The sequence below is a fragment of the Salvia splendens genome, chromosome 3 (genome assembly GCF_004379255.2).
Source record: "Salvia splendens isolate huo1 chromosome 3, SspV2, whole genome shotgun sequence".
In the NCBI taxonomy this organism is placed as follows: Eukaryota; Viridiplantae; Streptophyta; class Magnoliopsida; order Lamiales; family Lamiaceae; genus Salvia; species Salvia splendens.
In genome coordinates this window covers 42,611,250-42,626,197 of record NC_056034.1, presented here as the reverse complement: position 1 = coordinate 42,626,197, position 14,948 = coordinate 42,611,250, and the positions used below count along the sequence as shown (strand labels likewise).

The following is a 14,948-nucleotide window of genomic DNA, read 5'->3' as shown; positions in this document are numbered from 1 at the left end:
GTCCATTGGGACATCCGCACCACTGTGGATGCTCTTAAACCATGTGCCGGCTTTCTTGAGTTTTTCAGTCGATCGATAGATAATTGAAGGGAAAGCTTCTCATACTACACATACACAAAAAAAATATTGTGTTCAATCGATTGATAACTAAACTGGCTCTGAACATTGGCAAATTTGAAACCGACCCCAATCAAGTTACAGCAACAAAACAAAAAAAGTGACCTCAAAATCAGAATTACCATCATCAAACAAATAAATAAAATTATGCAACTCGATAACTATAAAAAAAAATTCTAAAAAAAAACAAATCTTGCTGTACTTTCTGAAGTCAGCTGCACTAGCTAGGGAGGTTATAACAATGGAGCAGAAGTGACAAAAAATGATTTTCTGCTCATCCAACTTGCCCACCCGCAGCTGCAGATGTATAACAGATTGTTTTTTCTTGCTATAATTACACGAACAACGCAACCAACATCGTACGTCCCAACACGATGAAGCAATATATGAAGCCAAAGCTGATACAACAACATGCAAGCCTGCAAAGGAAAATGTTCATTAAGATGGTTATGGTCACAGAAAGTCTAAAAGCATGTCATGGAATTAAGATGCGCGTAAAATTCACCTAATGAAGTTTTTAAGTTTCATTCCACAAAAACAAGTGATGAAGTTTTGTAGCTCAAGCCTAGATCATAAGTTAAATGTACTGATTATAGGAAAAGACAAGTTAAAAAGATTATTACTACCAGAAATGCATTCAACTATAGTCTATACAGATATTTTCAATTTCCTAAACTAGAGAGAATTGTGTGTCACACCATGCTGTAGCCATTTTGTAGTAAGGCTACAGTTTGAACCTCATTGTGAAATTTATCATATTATTACGAATAATCTCTAGATCACACTTTTAAAAAAGAAAAGACTCAGATATTGGTAAACCTTTACCTACCAAAAATGCGAAAAAAGGCGAACCCTTTTAACCAAAAGATCCGCAGAGTGCTAGTTCTCAGACACATCTACAGAAGCAGCTATGCATTTTCAAGGGCGTAATAAATTTTTGAAACTCGCCGTCTGAGAAGTGGCTCTAACCGGAACGAGGGAACGCTGCTCTGCCACTTTTTCGCTTCATACATCTCGTTCCACGCCTGTACTAATTCGTCAATATTGAATCCCCCTGAGAGCACATCACCAGTCAGACTACATAACAATGCGCCCCTACATTATTTTTGTTAGAAAACTGTCTATATATTTACCTTCTGTTCCATTGGAACAATGATTCTTTATCATAACAGCAATATCAGTTGGAGCAGCTCCAGCAAGTTCGAACTTTTCTACAGCAACCTCGAGGCATTCATGCCATACGGGAAGTCCTAGTTTGAACTCCATTATTGATCTCTCGTACAGAATCGTGCCCCACAGTATGTGTATCTGAGCCCTGATGTTCGAAGCCTGTTCTGCAGCCTCATCTGGTGAAACGTGTTCGAACAAGTTGTTGAGCTTCATATTTTGCAACTGAATCTCGGTTTTGTTAGGCTGGGATGATTCGTTAACTTGTTGTTCCGCCTCCCACATTTGCATTCCCTTTTCCATGTTGTCCTCGGCCCTGTTGTAAAGCTGAAGAACTTCGGACGAAGGCAACGATTCCAAATCCACACCAGTTCCAACAGCAAAATACCAAGAGAGTTTAGCCTGCTCAAACTCTTGCTGCCCGAGAGCTAGAACGGCTTCATAGAAATTTGGTTTGATTTTTAGAGACTCTTCGTATCTTTTCCCTGCTTTCACATACTCCATTTGTGCCCAGTCGTACGCAGACTTGACCTGCGTGAGTACACGTTCTCGCGAAGCATCTTCTTTCAAATATACTCTCTTTCTTGCTCGGGACATGTGGACATTACCCCAGTTGAACAGCGCTAAGGCTGCCATCTCCTGGAATTTATCCGCAGCACCCGAGAAAAGGTCTTGAGCTTCTTCACTAGTAACTGTCTCTTCCATGGCATCCGAATAGAGCTTCATCCCGACCTGATGGAGATCAAGATACGTTTCAACATCAAATCCGACGTGGTCCTTGAATAACTGAGCAAACTGTATGATCCAATCACTGATACAAGCCGACTCAGTCCTCACTCCCTTCCCATTTTCAGTAACATTTTTCATGTCAAGAGTGTCTGTTAATTCATCCCTCCTAAACCCTTTAAGCAATGGATCTTGATCCGGATTAACTTCGACTATGTACAACTTCACAGAGCCATTTATGGTAGAAGCCTCAGCCATCCTCAGTTCTACTGTTGAAGTGATGGTAACCAAATCGCCTTCTTGATCCCTATACTTCACAAGAACAGCCTTTGAGCTAGGAAAGCGATCAACAATGACATCTCTCAGTTGCAAAACATCGCAGTTGAGAGGAATCTGAGCCCATCTTATGTCTTCCCCGAACACTAATTTAACCGTTCTAGTAGGCTCATCCTCCGCACCATTTGTATATTTTTCTTCCTCCACCACCACCAATTTGTCTTCAGTTTTCCTTTCCTCGGTTGGATCATCAGCCTTACTCATCACAACATCAACATCAACTCTCTTTTCTCTCACTTTTCTCTTCGTTTTCTTCTCGTTTCTTGTTTTAGTAGCATCCTTACTTCCCCCTACATTGCCATTGGCTTTCTCCTTCACATTTCCCTCCACATTGCAATCAACTTTCTTCTCCTTCACGCTCTCCTCTACGTTTCCATTGACATTGTTCTCTCCATTGCCATTGACTATCTTCTCCTCCACGTTCTCCTCTGCATTGCCATTGATTCTCTCCACCTTCACATTGCCACTTTTCTTTTTCCTCGCCTTGGTCTGTGCCAAAGGCGCTGGCTCCAAATACTCAGGCAACGGAACCACCAAATCCACAGGAACCTCAAGCTCTCTAGACCCCTGACTCTCAATTGTCATTTCAACCCTCTCTGAGATCTCAATCGCCATGAGATTGTTCGGCTCCATCTTCAGCACCGCTCCAACATCTCTACGCGCCAAATCTAGCTTGTTCAGTCCCTCATAACACCTAGCCCTCTTCAACAGCGCCTTGCTGTATCTAGGGGAGACTTCAAGAGCCAGATTGCACTCATGAATCGCCCTCGGGTACTCACTTATTCCCAACTGCATATAGCACGCGGCCATATTGCTCCTCAGATACGCAACGTCTATGTGGTTCCTAGGAAGTAACTTTATCCCTTTCTCATAGCTCAACATAGCACCCTCATAATCCCTTTTCTGAAACAACCTATTGCCCTCTTCCTTCAATTCCTGAGACATCAAAATGAACATGGCTGTGTCCTTATCATAAGCCCTCTGGCTACCCTCACTGCCTTTTCTTTGCTTAGTACTATTTGATTCACCTGATTTCTGCCCACTAGAACTTTTCTTCTTCCCACCATGTTTCCCCATTGCTAAATCCCAATATCAATTCCAAACTACCTAAATCTTGAAATGGAACTAAATGTTTGAACAAAGTTTATTCCCAAAGTCAACTGATTAACTAGCTCCAATCAGGATTCTACGATACCGAAATTGTAATCAATCCTCAAATATGTATCAAGAAAACCAGAGACAAATCCTCCAAAATCCCACAAATGGAAAAGAAAAAAGTAGCAAGGGGGAAAAAGCAAGAAGCTCCTTCCCTTAACCAACACGCAATTCAAGATTTGCTTAGAAATGAAGATAAAGGTGGAACCTTTATTCAGCTAGAAACAAGGTTTTAAGACAAAAATAGGGTGGTGACAGAAAACTTACCTGTAAAAACTCAATCTTTATTGAAACCCCTTCAGAATTTTGTTGGGTTTTTCCTGGAAAATCTATAAAATTGTAGGTTTGTGGATGGGATTATGTGGTTGTAGATCATTGAACTAGGAAAAGCCACATAAAGCAAGGAACAAAGAAAGAATTTTTCCAGGTCCCCACGTGAAAAATCCTTAAAATAAATTTATTCACATTAATAGAGAGAGAGGCATGCAACAATTTTCAGTTAAGGTTAGCTAATAATTTGAAAGTGGGATATTAATTTAGTTAAATATTTGACAATATCAATGTTTTTTAGCTAATTTCCAGACAAAATAGGAAATGGACAACATGTTGTGGGACCAGGAGGTTTCCGTGTATTTCAAGATTGTGGGTGACGTCATCTAACCCAACTGTCTTCATTTGACTATTATTTCTTAACTAACTTTCTTTACAACTGTTTTCGTGAGGCAATTGGAAGGTTAATTAACCACGTGTTGCCACTCTAATTATCATCTTTTTGATAATTAGGTACCTCAACTTTTCTTTAAGACTTTAACATAATTTAAGAGTGTATGTAGAGAATCGTGAAGAAGTAAAAGAGGTTGAGTTTGGGTGATTAATGGTTAAGATAGTGACGTATTTGTTCGTGATGTAGGTACGATAAATTTGATGATTGGTTCGAAAACAATATTTTATATCGATAGGGACAAATTAGCATAGTATAAACATTAAATGTGAAATGGACATGATATACCATTCTGTTTAATGTTGTTTTCGTAATATTTAATGCAAAGAAAAGATTTAACTTTTCCAATATTTTTATTTGAAAATTATTACAATAGTCACACCGTTGTTTGATTGCAACATATAAATACCGGATAAATTTAGAAAATAAGGTGGAAAATTGTTCCTTAACTAGAACGAAATCTTACATAATAGTAGTAATTAATAAGAGGAGATAATTTTAAAGGGATAATAATCATTTATATTATATATATTTTTTAATTTTAGTAAATCAGGATATGTCGTACTCCTATAAGATTTGAAAATGAAATAATAAATCACTAAGTTTTAATTTTTCTAAACTATTTCATCTTATGTATAAGATGGCGGTTTTTTATGCCAAATCGATTCATTAAAATTAAAATAGGAAAAGAATAATTAACAGAAATGAAAGGAAATTAAAAATATACTTATTTTAATGAGATGACTTCCTTTTGAACATCATTAGTATTTTAAATAAGAAAAATTAAAACATCATCAATTTAAGGAGTATTTTATATACTAGTAGTATTAATCAACGACTAAATAAGGATTGATGTTTAGTTACGCAAGTAGCTTGAATGCTTGATAGGTTTGGCTCGTTCCTTGATTTATTAAAAGTCAAGTGTTATTTTCTCATTTCTATATGACAACAATTTTGTCTATGGATGAAGTAAAAGCAGTATTGGTAAGCTAGTATTTGGTGCATTGATATCATCACAAGATTAATTCATTCGATAAAATTCAAAATCTTCCACAAAAACTACTCATAATCTAATTCTAAACAACCTTGATGATGAAGCTAGTGCAAACATGTACTGTATTACTTAATTTACCCTCATATACAAATAAACGAGGAAATTAAATCAAATTAAATTTATCAGAAAGCAGCAGCTGTGAGAATGAAATAATATGCCAAAGAACTTTATACATGGAATGGCTAGAGCTATTTAAGTCACAAATATTTGGGCATTTGCTGCAGCTGATTGATGTGAAATGGCCATAAAGCAAACACAAGGATAAGACTCTTGAAGTGGCATACCCCAATCAGCCCGGTGCATCCAGCGAATCGATCATGGCTGGTGCAGCAAAACCAGTTTAAAGTAATGGCCTCACATTGCTTGGATCCACCACAAGGAAAAATTGTCTTGGAGCCACGTGACCAAAACGTTTTAAGAGCTGCATCGAACACAACCGTTTTCTCTCATTATAGCACAGAGAGAGGTTACAGCATCTATGAAAGCTGATCCATGTTATCATTGTGTTTGCAAGTTGAAAGAGTCTGCCTAGTACCTGAAAGGTGGTTTCTTAGTTAATTAATTGATCTCTTTGCTTTCTGTAAAACATCCTTCAAGACCAAGGATATTCTATGTGACATATGGTGTTCCAGAAACATTTCTTTGACGCGAGCGTAACCCTTCATCCCCATTGTTCTTCTCATTTCTACATTTGTGGCCAGCTGAATGACGTTTTCTGCAAGGGGTGTTACGCCCTCTTTGCCAGCTGGGTGAAGCCAACCTGTCGTGCCGTTCACTACAATCTCCATTGTACCTCCAGCTGCAGTACCCTAGAAGAATATGAGATATAAGTTCATGTGATATTCATAAGATAACCCACCCAGTCAACTAAAATTAACATGCTGCCCAAAATAGTACTATAAGAAACTAGTTATTTCATAATAAAATCCAAATGTAATATGTCCATCACTCTATAGTATACATGTGATAACTGAACTACAAGAAACCCAATGTGTTGCATGCACAGCCAAAAAACACAAAACAATATTGCAAATCTCACCAGTACAGGCAGCTTAAAGGCCATGGCTTCAATGGTAATCCTCCCAAAACACTCACCACGGGCCTACAATTATAAATATAACAGAAATCAATCTCATCTATACATACAAGTGGATCATATTTCTCAATACTACAGCTCAATTGTCGTTTCAAAAGAAAATGGCATTCCATATGTTTTCCATGACGTTTCCTTAGCATTAAGACCATGTGATTCCATTATAACAATCTAATCAAAGATAGATGATACAACGATATTATATTGGAAAATCAAACACTTGTAACAGAGTAACACATAAAACATAGGTGATAGGTGCATGTGCTGATTAAAGTACCTGCGAGTTTTGAACAAGAATGTCAATTGAAGCCAAATAAGGAGCAACGTTTAATGTTTTGTTCACGAAATGAACATTCTCCTGAATTTTCTTGTCAGCAACAACTTGGCAAAGTTCTGTTTCAAATTTAGTCTGGGCACCCATGTCACTACCCACTACAACTGCATGCATAGGTGGCAGTTTAAGCTTCCTCTCTTTGCTGAGTTGCAGAGCTTCATAGAAACCTTTAAGAAATAGATCCTGACCTTTCCCCCGGGAAACACCTGCAGTAACAAAGAAACTCTAGCTCAGAATTTAGTTTTGTGTTTTTTGTTTTGAAATAGGGAATGTATTGCTTGATCAAGAGTTTAGAAATAAAGGTTAATTTCAAAGCATAGTATAATAGGGGTTTTAAGTAGAGATTATGTTTCTTTGGGGGTTTTAAGTAGAGATTATAATTCTTTACTTCAACATTTATACAGTTCAGCCCAAAATGTATCATCAGCTATGATTAGCAAGTTAGCATAATAATTCCCATAAAAGTTTGAGACACAGTGGTGTACAGTGATCTCAGTTTTCATATTTTTTTATGGGGGAACTCCATTGTTTACAATCTAAAAAATGATAGAAGAACCATGTGCCTTAATCTGATGGCATCAATCAACCATGAGCCTATGAAGCAGAAAGAAACAGACAAACTATACTGTCTAGTGTGACCTATCATCCAGCCAAAGTCACAGTTTCAAGAGCCAATGCATGCTTCTCCTATTGCATTAGGCAACAAAGCAGGTCTATAGTTGTTCCTAGGGTAGGTTATTCGGTCGGTTCGGTCAGAACCGAACCGAAAAAACGGGTAACCGAGCCCAAACGGTCCGAGACTGAAGCACCGGAACCGAAACCGAATTGGCCTCGGTTCGGTTCGGTTCCTAACCGAATAGGGTCGGTTCGGTTCCGGTTAACCGAACCGGAACCGAAAAAAAAATTATATAGTTCACAGGTTTCGATCCTTGGATGTTGCACGCGAGAAATTCCCACCTTGGCCACCACTTGCACTGCATTGGGGTTTTAGTGTTTAAATTTGTAGAATATATTATGTAGGTACTTTTGTATTCATCCCTTGATTAAAGTTAAGCATTTGAATTCTTTCCAATTAAAGAATTCGAGAATATCTGATCAAACATGAATAAGTAAGAAAGTAGTACTGTTGTAAACGCATGAATAAGTAAGAAAGTAGTAGTGTTGTAATAAAGTTCTAATCCCATCACTGTTCTACATCATTCCTTTCAGCAACAAAAGACATTTACTAGTACTACTGCACCTACATAACATTTTTAACCAAACGATGTTAGCACCTTTACAAGTGAGCAAAAATATACAAACCATCAGCTCTGCGTTACTATCAATATCACCTACAACTGCCACTTTCTTCACCACCAATATCACCTACAAATGCACGATAAATTTAACTTTCATCATGATCACTTGAATGAGTTCTTTCCAATTCTCCCAATTCTGCACCGTCCAATGGCCACGTCACTTTGCCATCCTTATGGAGTGCCTCCACCGCTATAAAAAATAATGAATTAAAGAAAATGAGTTCAAAATGAAGAATGAATAAATATATTGGTAAATAGCAATGAATTACTCACTTTCATAGTATTGCTTTTTCAAAAATGGTATTGGTTCTCCTTCTTCTTCCATGAGATCGGTAGAACTAGAACTGGACCTCAACCAATCCTCGGAGCACATCAAAGCTTCTACCATTTCCGGTGCCAAAGAGTTTCTAAATATCGACAACACACGCCCCCCCATGCTAAATGCCGACTCAGAAGCAACGCTTGATATAGGAATAGCAAGGATATCTTTAGCCATCTCTGGGAGAATAGGATAGGAAATACCGTATGTCTTCCACCACATAAGAATGTCAAAATCATCTTCATTGGCCTTGTATTGCCTCTCTGCGAAGTAACGAGTGAGCTCTGAGCTTCCATCTTCATCATCGTCATCCTCACTAGCAACACAGAGAATGTTACAAGAACTTCTACCAAGCAATCGCAGATTAGTCGATCTATTCGACATTTGGCTAGCTGAAGCTGTTTGTGGTTGTGTGTTGGCAGCCACCGGAGTGAATTCTCTCTTGTACAGCTCAAATAAGTCGAAGACTGACTTTCTCAACTCCTCTGCCAACTCATTTGCCCTTGCGTCACCATACAACGTCTTCAAACAATGCTGCACATGCTTCATCTTTTGTCTAGGATCTAGCATTGCAGCAATGTACAGAATTTTGTTCATGTTTGGATTAAGCTCATCTCCCTCTAACCAATACTTACCAAGCTTTTCCATCATCTTCTTGGCCATGTATCTAATCTCAGCATCTTCATCATCCTCCAACCTTTTTATGATAAGGAATATGTCACACATCTCCATTAAAAATGAATATGATGTGGCATACGTGGTGCCAGAGACGAGGCGAGTCATAGCATAAAACGAGTGGAGAAAACTACACATCTTCCTCACTTCAATCCAATCTTCTTCTCCAGGTACGCCAACTGTGAGGTCGTTGTGTTTCAGGTTTCTCAAATCTCTACCAAACTGGGGAGTGACGTTGCTGAACAGCTTCATAACCGGCTCATAAGGCAATGCCGCCTCGAGCATTAAGTAAGTCGAGTTCCATCTAGTAGGTACATCTTGACACAAGAATTTTTTGGTATCAACCTTACATACCTTGGCAATATCCTTGAAGGCCTTAGACCTTGTTGATGAACTCTTTATCCATTTCACGGCTTCTCTAACTCGTACAACAGCCATGCCTATTTGTTTCATGCCGTCTTCGACAACCAAGTTAAGTATGTGTGCAACACACCTCTGATGAAAATATTGCCCATTGGCAACAAGCATGCCTCTCGCATTGAAGGTGGACTTCATTTCCTTGATTGCTACACCATTGTTTTTTGCATTGTCCATGGTGCAACAAAAAAGCCTCTGAATGCCCCAGTTCGTAAGAGCCTTTATCAGCACCTTAGCAATATCATCCCCCTTATGACTGGTAATGTCAAAAAACTGATTATCTTCTTGTGCAGCCTCCATTCCTTGTCGATGAAATGTGATGTAACACAAATAAAGCTTGTGTTATTGACTCCAGTCCAACAATCAGTGGTAATTGATACTCTACTCATGCTTGGTCTAGAGAAAACCACTTTTAATAGCTCCCTCTCCTCAAGAAACATCTTCACACAATCCGATCTTACCGTGTATCTGCTCGGGATATTAAAGCTTGGTAACATATCACGGCAGAATAAACGAAATCCCTCTCGTTCCACTAATCTGAATGGTTGTTCATCAAGAACAATCATCCTGCATAATGCGTATCTGCCCCTTTCTTGGATGTCTTGCCTCAATTCATCTTGGCTGAGTGGTGTTTTATTCTTTTCCGCTTCATTTTTCTTCAAACATGAAGCATGATGCTTCCACATAGCGGATGTGCCATTGTTCTTCGAATCAGCACATATCGTATTTCCACACAGTTTGCATTTCCCTTTTTGAATTGAATCTTCAACCACTTTATCAAACTTTTTCCATATATCTGACCTCATTACGTGTTTACGCTTTTTTTGATGCCGGCGGCACCATTCCCTCTCCCTCTTCTTCTCCCCCGAGCTCTAGTTCTTCAACCTCAATATCTTCAAGTATATTTTCATGGATTGGCTGATTGCTCCCTATGTCTTGGGTAGAAGACTCTGAAATTGACATCTTCAAGAACAAACACTTTCCTGAAACGATCTGTTCAAATAAATTTCAATTAAATAACAAAATAAACCCCAAATTTATACAGCCATTTTATGTACCATGTCTCCAACAGGAACAATATTTTCAGAAGAAACCAGCTTGTCGAAGAACAACACACCAAATTTGAAGAAATGAATAATGTAAGCCTTACATTGTAAGGTGTTTACGGAAAAATCAACAAGCCATTGCTACTACATGTATACGATATAAGTAAAGGAAACAATTTAGTCTCATTTTAGGAAACATACAGCTTCTGGAAGCAGAAAGAATTCAGGAACGCTGAAACAAAACCGAAGGCAATACTCTTCCCACTTCTGCAATCGCTGGTCGAGGGTCAATTGAATCAAATCCCGAATGTACGACACGCCCTAAACATCCAAAACAAAAATCCACAGCAACATTAAGAAATTTGAAAAACCTAATTCAGAAAAAGCAATTTAACAGCTTTAGGAGTTTAACTCTACAAAAAAAAATCAGTGAAAAAACCCAGCATTAGTGAGAGGAAACCTTGCTCAGTTCCGCGGCTCTGTCGGTGCCCTCCGTTTTCAACCGCGCAGAAGCCTCTCTGTAGCGAATTAATCAGACGGAGCAGATAGGAGAAGAAAGAAGGGGGAAGAAGGAGAGTGAACAATTAGGGCTTCCGTCTTTCTCAGTTTCAGGTTTGAAAAAAAATAATCTAAGTGATGATATTTTTTAATAATAAAATAAGGAATAATCATAATTAATATAATTATTCGGTTCTTTAATTTAAACAGCGGTTAACCGATCGGTTCTCGGTTAGACCGAGAACCGATCAAGACATGCAGAACCGAGAACCGATATAACCGAAAACCGAATTTGGCGGTTCTCGGTTAACCGAGAACCGAGATAATCGGTTCGGTCATCGGTTAACCGACTAACCGATGACCGAATTATCAGCCCTAGTTGTTCCCTATATCCACTAATACATTTAAAATCCATGTATTTGCTGTTCAAATTCTTGGTAATCAGCATCTGGAAGAAACATATATTATGAAATTTTCTATCAAAGTCGTCTCGTAGTTGAAGGTCTAAAATATCAAAAGAGCCAAATTTCATGTGAAATGAGCATAGGCAACATTTCAATAATTAGTCACGGATAAACTAAGAATTCACTGGTTGAAGAGCATACTGTTGATAATGGCAAACACAAGATGATCTTTTCGTATGCCAAGAGATTCCCTAATATGCTCCCGAAGGACCCTTCTAGCAATACTGTCTTCGGCTACTTCCATCAACTCTTTGCTATTCCCCAGGTGCACAACATAGGTCTCAGGCATCTTAATCCTGCACAATTGGGAGGAAAGAATCTATTAATCTCTTAGAAAGGACAAAATGGAAAATAAGCACCTAATGCGATGCATTCAGAGGATTCTTGCAAAATTACAGCATTAGAGGATACAGGGCTGAATAATAGTAGAATAGAGAAGACTACTCAAAAGAATAAAAAACAAGTAGAATAGTGAAGTCAGCTATGACAGGAATCATCAGTTAACTGAATATTCTTCTTCTAAATTCTGTTACAGTTACACAAACAAAATCTCTTGAAATAGCCTAAAAGAACCCTAAGTGTCTTATAATATTCAAAAGTGGCATACCCTAATCGTTCATGAGTTCGGTTCTTCCAGTAGTCAGCAGTAGTTTGTGAATCAATCATGGCACCTGCAACAAAAGGGAGGCGCTTAACATACTCCAGTTTGAAGTAATGCCCTCGCATCTCATGAATCCACCACAAAATCTTGGGGAGTACACGAGCAACATTTTTTTGTAGCACAGCATCCAGCCACTTGCCAGCCACAGCAGTATTTAAAATGACTAGATCAGCTTTAAGAGCTGCATCGACGGTTTCCTGCCCTTTTGCAGACATGATCTGCATTAGATGCAAAGTCGCTGTTATGATTCAATATTAGTTGAAGAATACTGCTCAATAGGTTGATTCAATATTATGAGCTGCATCATACCTCCACTCCTCTGCCAGTCATTCTTTGCTCCAAACTGAATACCACATCATCTGATTCAGCAGGCTTCTGATTCGTGACCCAGACAACTCGTGTACCAACAGCTCTTAACAGAAAGGCAAGCTCCATTAATAGTAAAGGTCCACCTGACAAAAGTATTTAGGAAAATGATTAAATGAACTTCGATTCCTTCCAGTCTCTTACAGATTTATTTCCAAAAGATTGGATTTGTCTAGGCAATCAGTGTCAAGCTACGCATTTTCAAATATAACACACTTTTCAGAAAAATTTGCTGAAAGCTATGAACATGAGAATTTAGCCAAACACGGAAACACCTAAACAAAAACAAACTAGGCTTTTCTAAATCCAACTAAAAAGGAATACCGTGAATGATCAAACCCCGCCCACATCACATCATCCTTAATAGTCTTGCATTTCTCATGAGAGTAGTCGTCATTCATAATCTCACTATTGATTAATTGCGCTTTCACAATAAGTTCCTAAGAACAAGATTCCGATAAAGATACTATCAATAGCAGCAAAATTAAAAGTACCTGAGAGCGAGAGCTCATGCGAGACCATGAGCACAAACTTCGATTTCATAAAATCGAGTGGGTTTTCTTCTTTCGCGGCAGTGGTGCCGCCGGAGATGATTGACTGAACCGGATCATTGAAATTGTGGCGGTCAGGGTACTCTACGGAGTTGCAGGAATTGAATGAAGCCCCGATAAAGAACGCGACGGCGGTGGAGAGAGCAATGCATAATAATATCATCAACGACCACCGCTTTTGGAGTGGGACGAACGACGCCACCGCCGAATGCTTGACCATTGTATTGAATATGTACAATCGGAGTGATTAAGTATCAAATTAAGCACCTACTTGATTCATTAGGGCTCCAATTTTGGGAATTTGAGGGGATCTGAAGAAGGCACGTTTACTGGCTCACTGTTTACTGCTTGGTTCTAAGCTTCACTTTGGTCTCCAACTACTTCTTGGTTTAGACTAAAATAAATAAATAAAATTTCAAACATAGATTAGCAAAGCTTTTAAATATAGCAATGAAAATTGTTGTAGTAACAATAAATGTTGTTTTTCAAACTTAATTTTTGGTAACTATCACTACTAAGATTAAAAGAAAAAACTGGTCCTAAACATATTACAATTTTACAATTTTTATCCTAAATATTAGGTTTTGAATTATTACATCCCACACATTTCAACTCAGGTCATAATCAGTTCATTTTGGATGTCTCTGTCTAAAAGTAACTATCAACTACTTTTAATCAGATTTTGACTGAATTAGGGGTTTAAATTAGAACTTTTAATTTTTTAAAAATTAATAAAAAAAATCCATTCATCTAAAATCAGCAATTCGACCCCAACAAGCACAAACTGCAAAAATTCGGCCAATAAACTCCAAATCTCTCACCAAATTCATCCAGACTCAACACACACTAGTCAATTTCACAATCTGCAACATTGAAATGCCCCCAAAATCCAACCCCAAAATGAAAAAAACCTTTATTGAGCTTCTTCGCGGGCCGTAGAAGGGTGGCCTTCTTCCTTGACAAATTGGGCGTCGGTATCGTCCTAAATCATTAGGGAGAGGGTGGGGGAGTCGGAGAAGTGGACGTGGGGAGTATTGAGAGACTTGGCCTTCTTCTTCGCGGGGAGAATTGGAGATGTGGCGGCGGAATGAGGGAAGGAGGAGGAGCGTTTGCTGGGGTTGGAAGTGGAGGTTGGGTGAGACATAAGAGAGAGTGATGAATCTGCTCAAGGGAAGCTCGAGCTCTTCCTCCTTATAGGAGAGCAGCGCCGCGCCAGCGAGCAGCTGACGTGTCGTGCGGCGATTGGGCAACGGCTCTTTAAATATATATTTTTAATTTAAAATCGGTTTTTAATTAAAAAAATCGATAAAAAATATAAAAAAAAATTCACTTCCCAAAAAAATTATAACCGTTTATTACAGTTTTTTACACTTTTTTATTTTTATTTTTTTCCCCTAAAAATACACACTTTCATCTATAAATACCCTCACTTTCACACCCAAAAATTCACATCAAACTACACAATTCTCATCTTCATTCTCCAATATCCATTCTCAATATGGTCGATAGGTCAACCATGACTCCCACGCAACTTCAAACGCACGAGGACATGATATTGGGTCTCAAAAAACAATTGGGGTTGGTGCCGCCGGATGCGTAGTCTTCCTCGGGTAATATTAGCCAATAATCATGTAATTTTTAATTTTTAGGAGTTTAATTATGTAATTTTTAATTTTTAGTATTTTAATTATATAATTTTTAATTTTTAGGATTTTAATTATGTAATTTTTAATTTTTAGGATTTTAATTATGTCTTTTTTATTTTATTTGTAATTTGTAATATTTATTGTGGTTTTTTAATGAATTTTAGTATTATGGAAATGTTTTTGTGTAATTGAATTTTAAATTAATTGCGCTCGTCCGGAAGAGCACATCTGGGTGTTGTGCTCTTGCAAGAGAGCAGGCAGAAAAAGTGGGGTCGGACCCACAACCGTGCCGTTGGCAAGAGCA

General features: G+C 38.2%; 2 protein-coding genes across 3 annotated transcripts; both read right to left on the bottom strand.

The window, feature by feature from the left end:
* Positions 1–140: 140 nt before the first annotated feature.
* LOC121796167 (protein PHOX1-like) lies at positions 141–3,989 on the bottom strand. 2 transcript variants are annotated; one of them, XM_042194929.1, is made up of 3 exons: positions 1,251–3,989; positions 943–1,171; positions 141–536 (listed from the first exon to the last, which is right to left on the bottom strand). In XM_042194929.1, the coding sequence occupies exons 1-2, from the start codon at positions 3,421–3,423 to the stop codon at positions 1,026–1,028; spliced, it is 2,319 nt and encodes a 772-aa protein (XP_042050863.1). In that variant the 5' UTR covers positions 3,424–3,989; the 3' UTR covers positions 141–536; positions 943–1,025. The 2 variants fall into 2 exon arrangements, with proteins under 2 accessions (XP_042050863.1, XP_042050861.1); XM_042194927.1 differs by having other exon boundaries at positions 947–1,171; positions 1,251–3,988.
* Positions 3,990–5,830: 1,841 nt separating this feature from the next.
* Positions 5,831–14,183, bottom strand: LOC121797062. The gene is made up of 8 exons (XM_042195798.1): positions 13,910–14,183; positions 12,942–13,392; positions 12,391–12,533; positions 12,028–12,299; positions 11,562–11,716; positions 6,647–6,909; positions 6,316–6,378; positions 5,831–6,085 (listed from the first exon to the last, which is right to left on the bottom strand). The coding sequence occupies exons 2-8, from the start codon at positions 13,216–13,218 to the stop codon at positions 5,831–5,833; spliced, it is 1,428 nt and encodes a 475-aa protein (XP_042051732.1). The 5' UTR covers positions 13,219–13,392; positions 13,910–14,183.
* Positions 14,184–14,948: the final 765 nt, after the last annotated feature.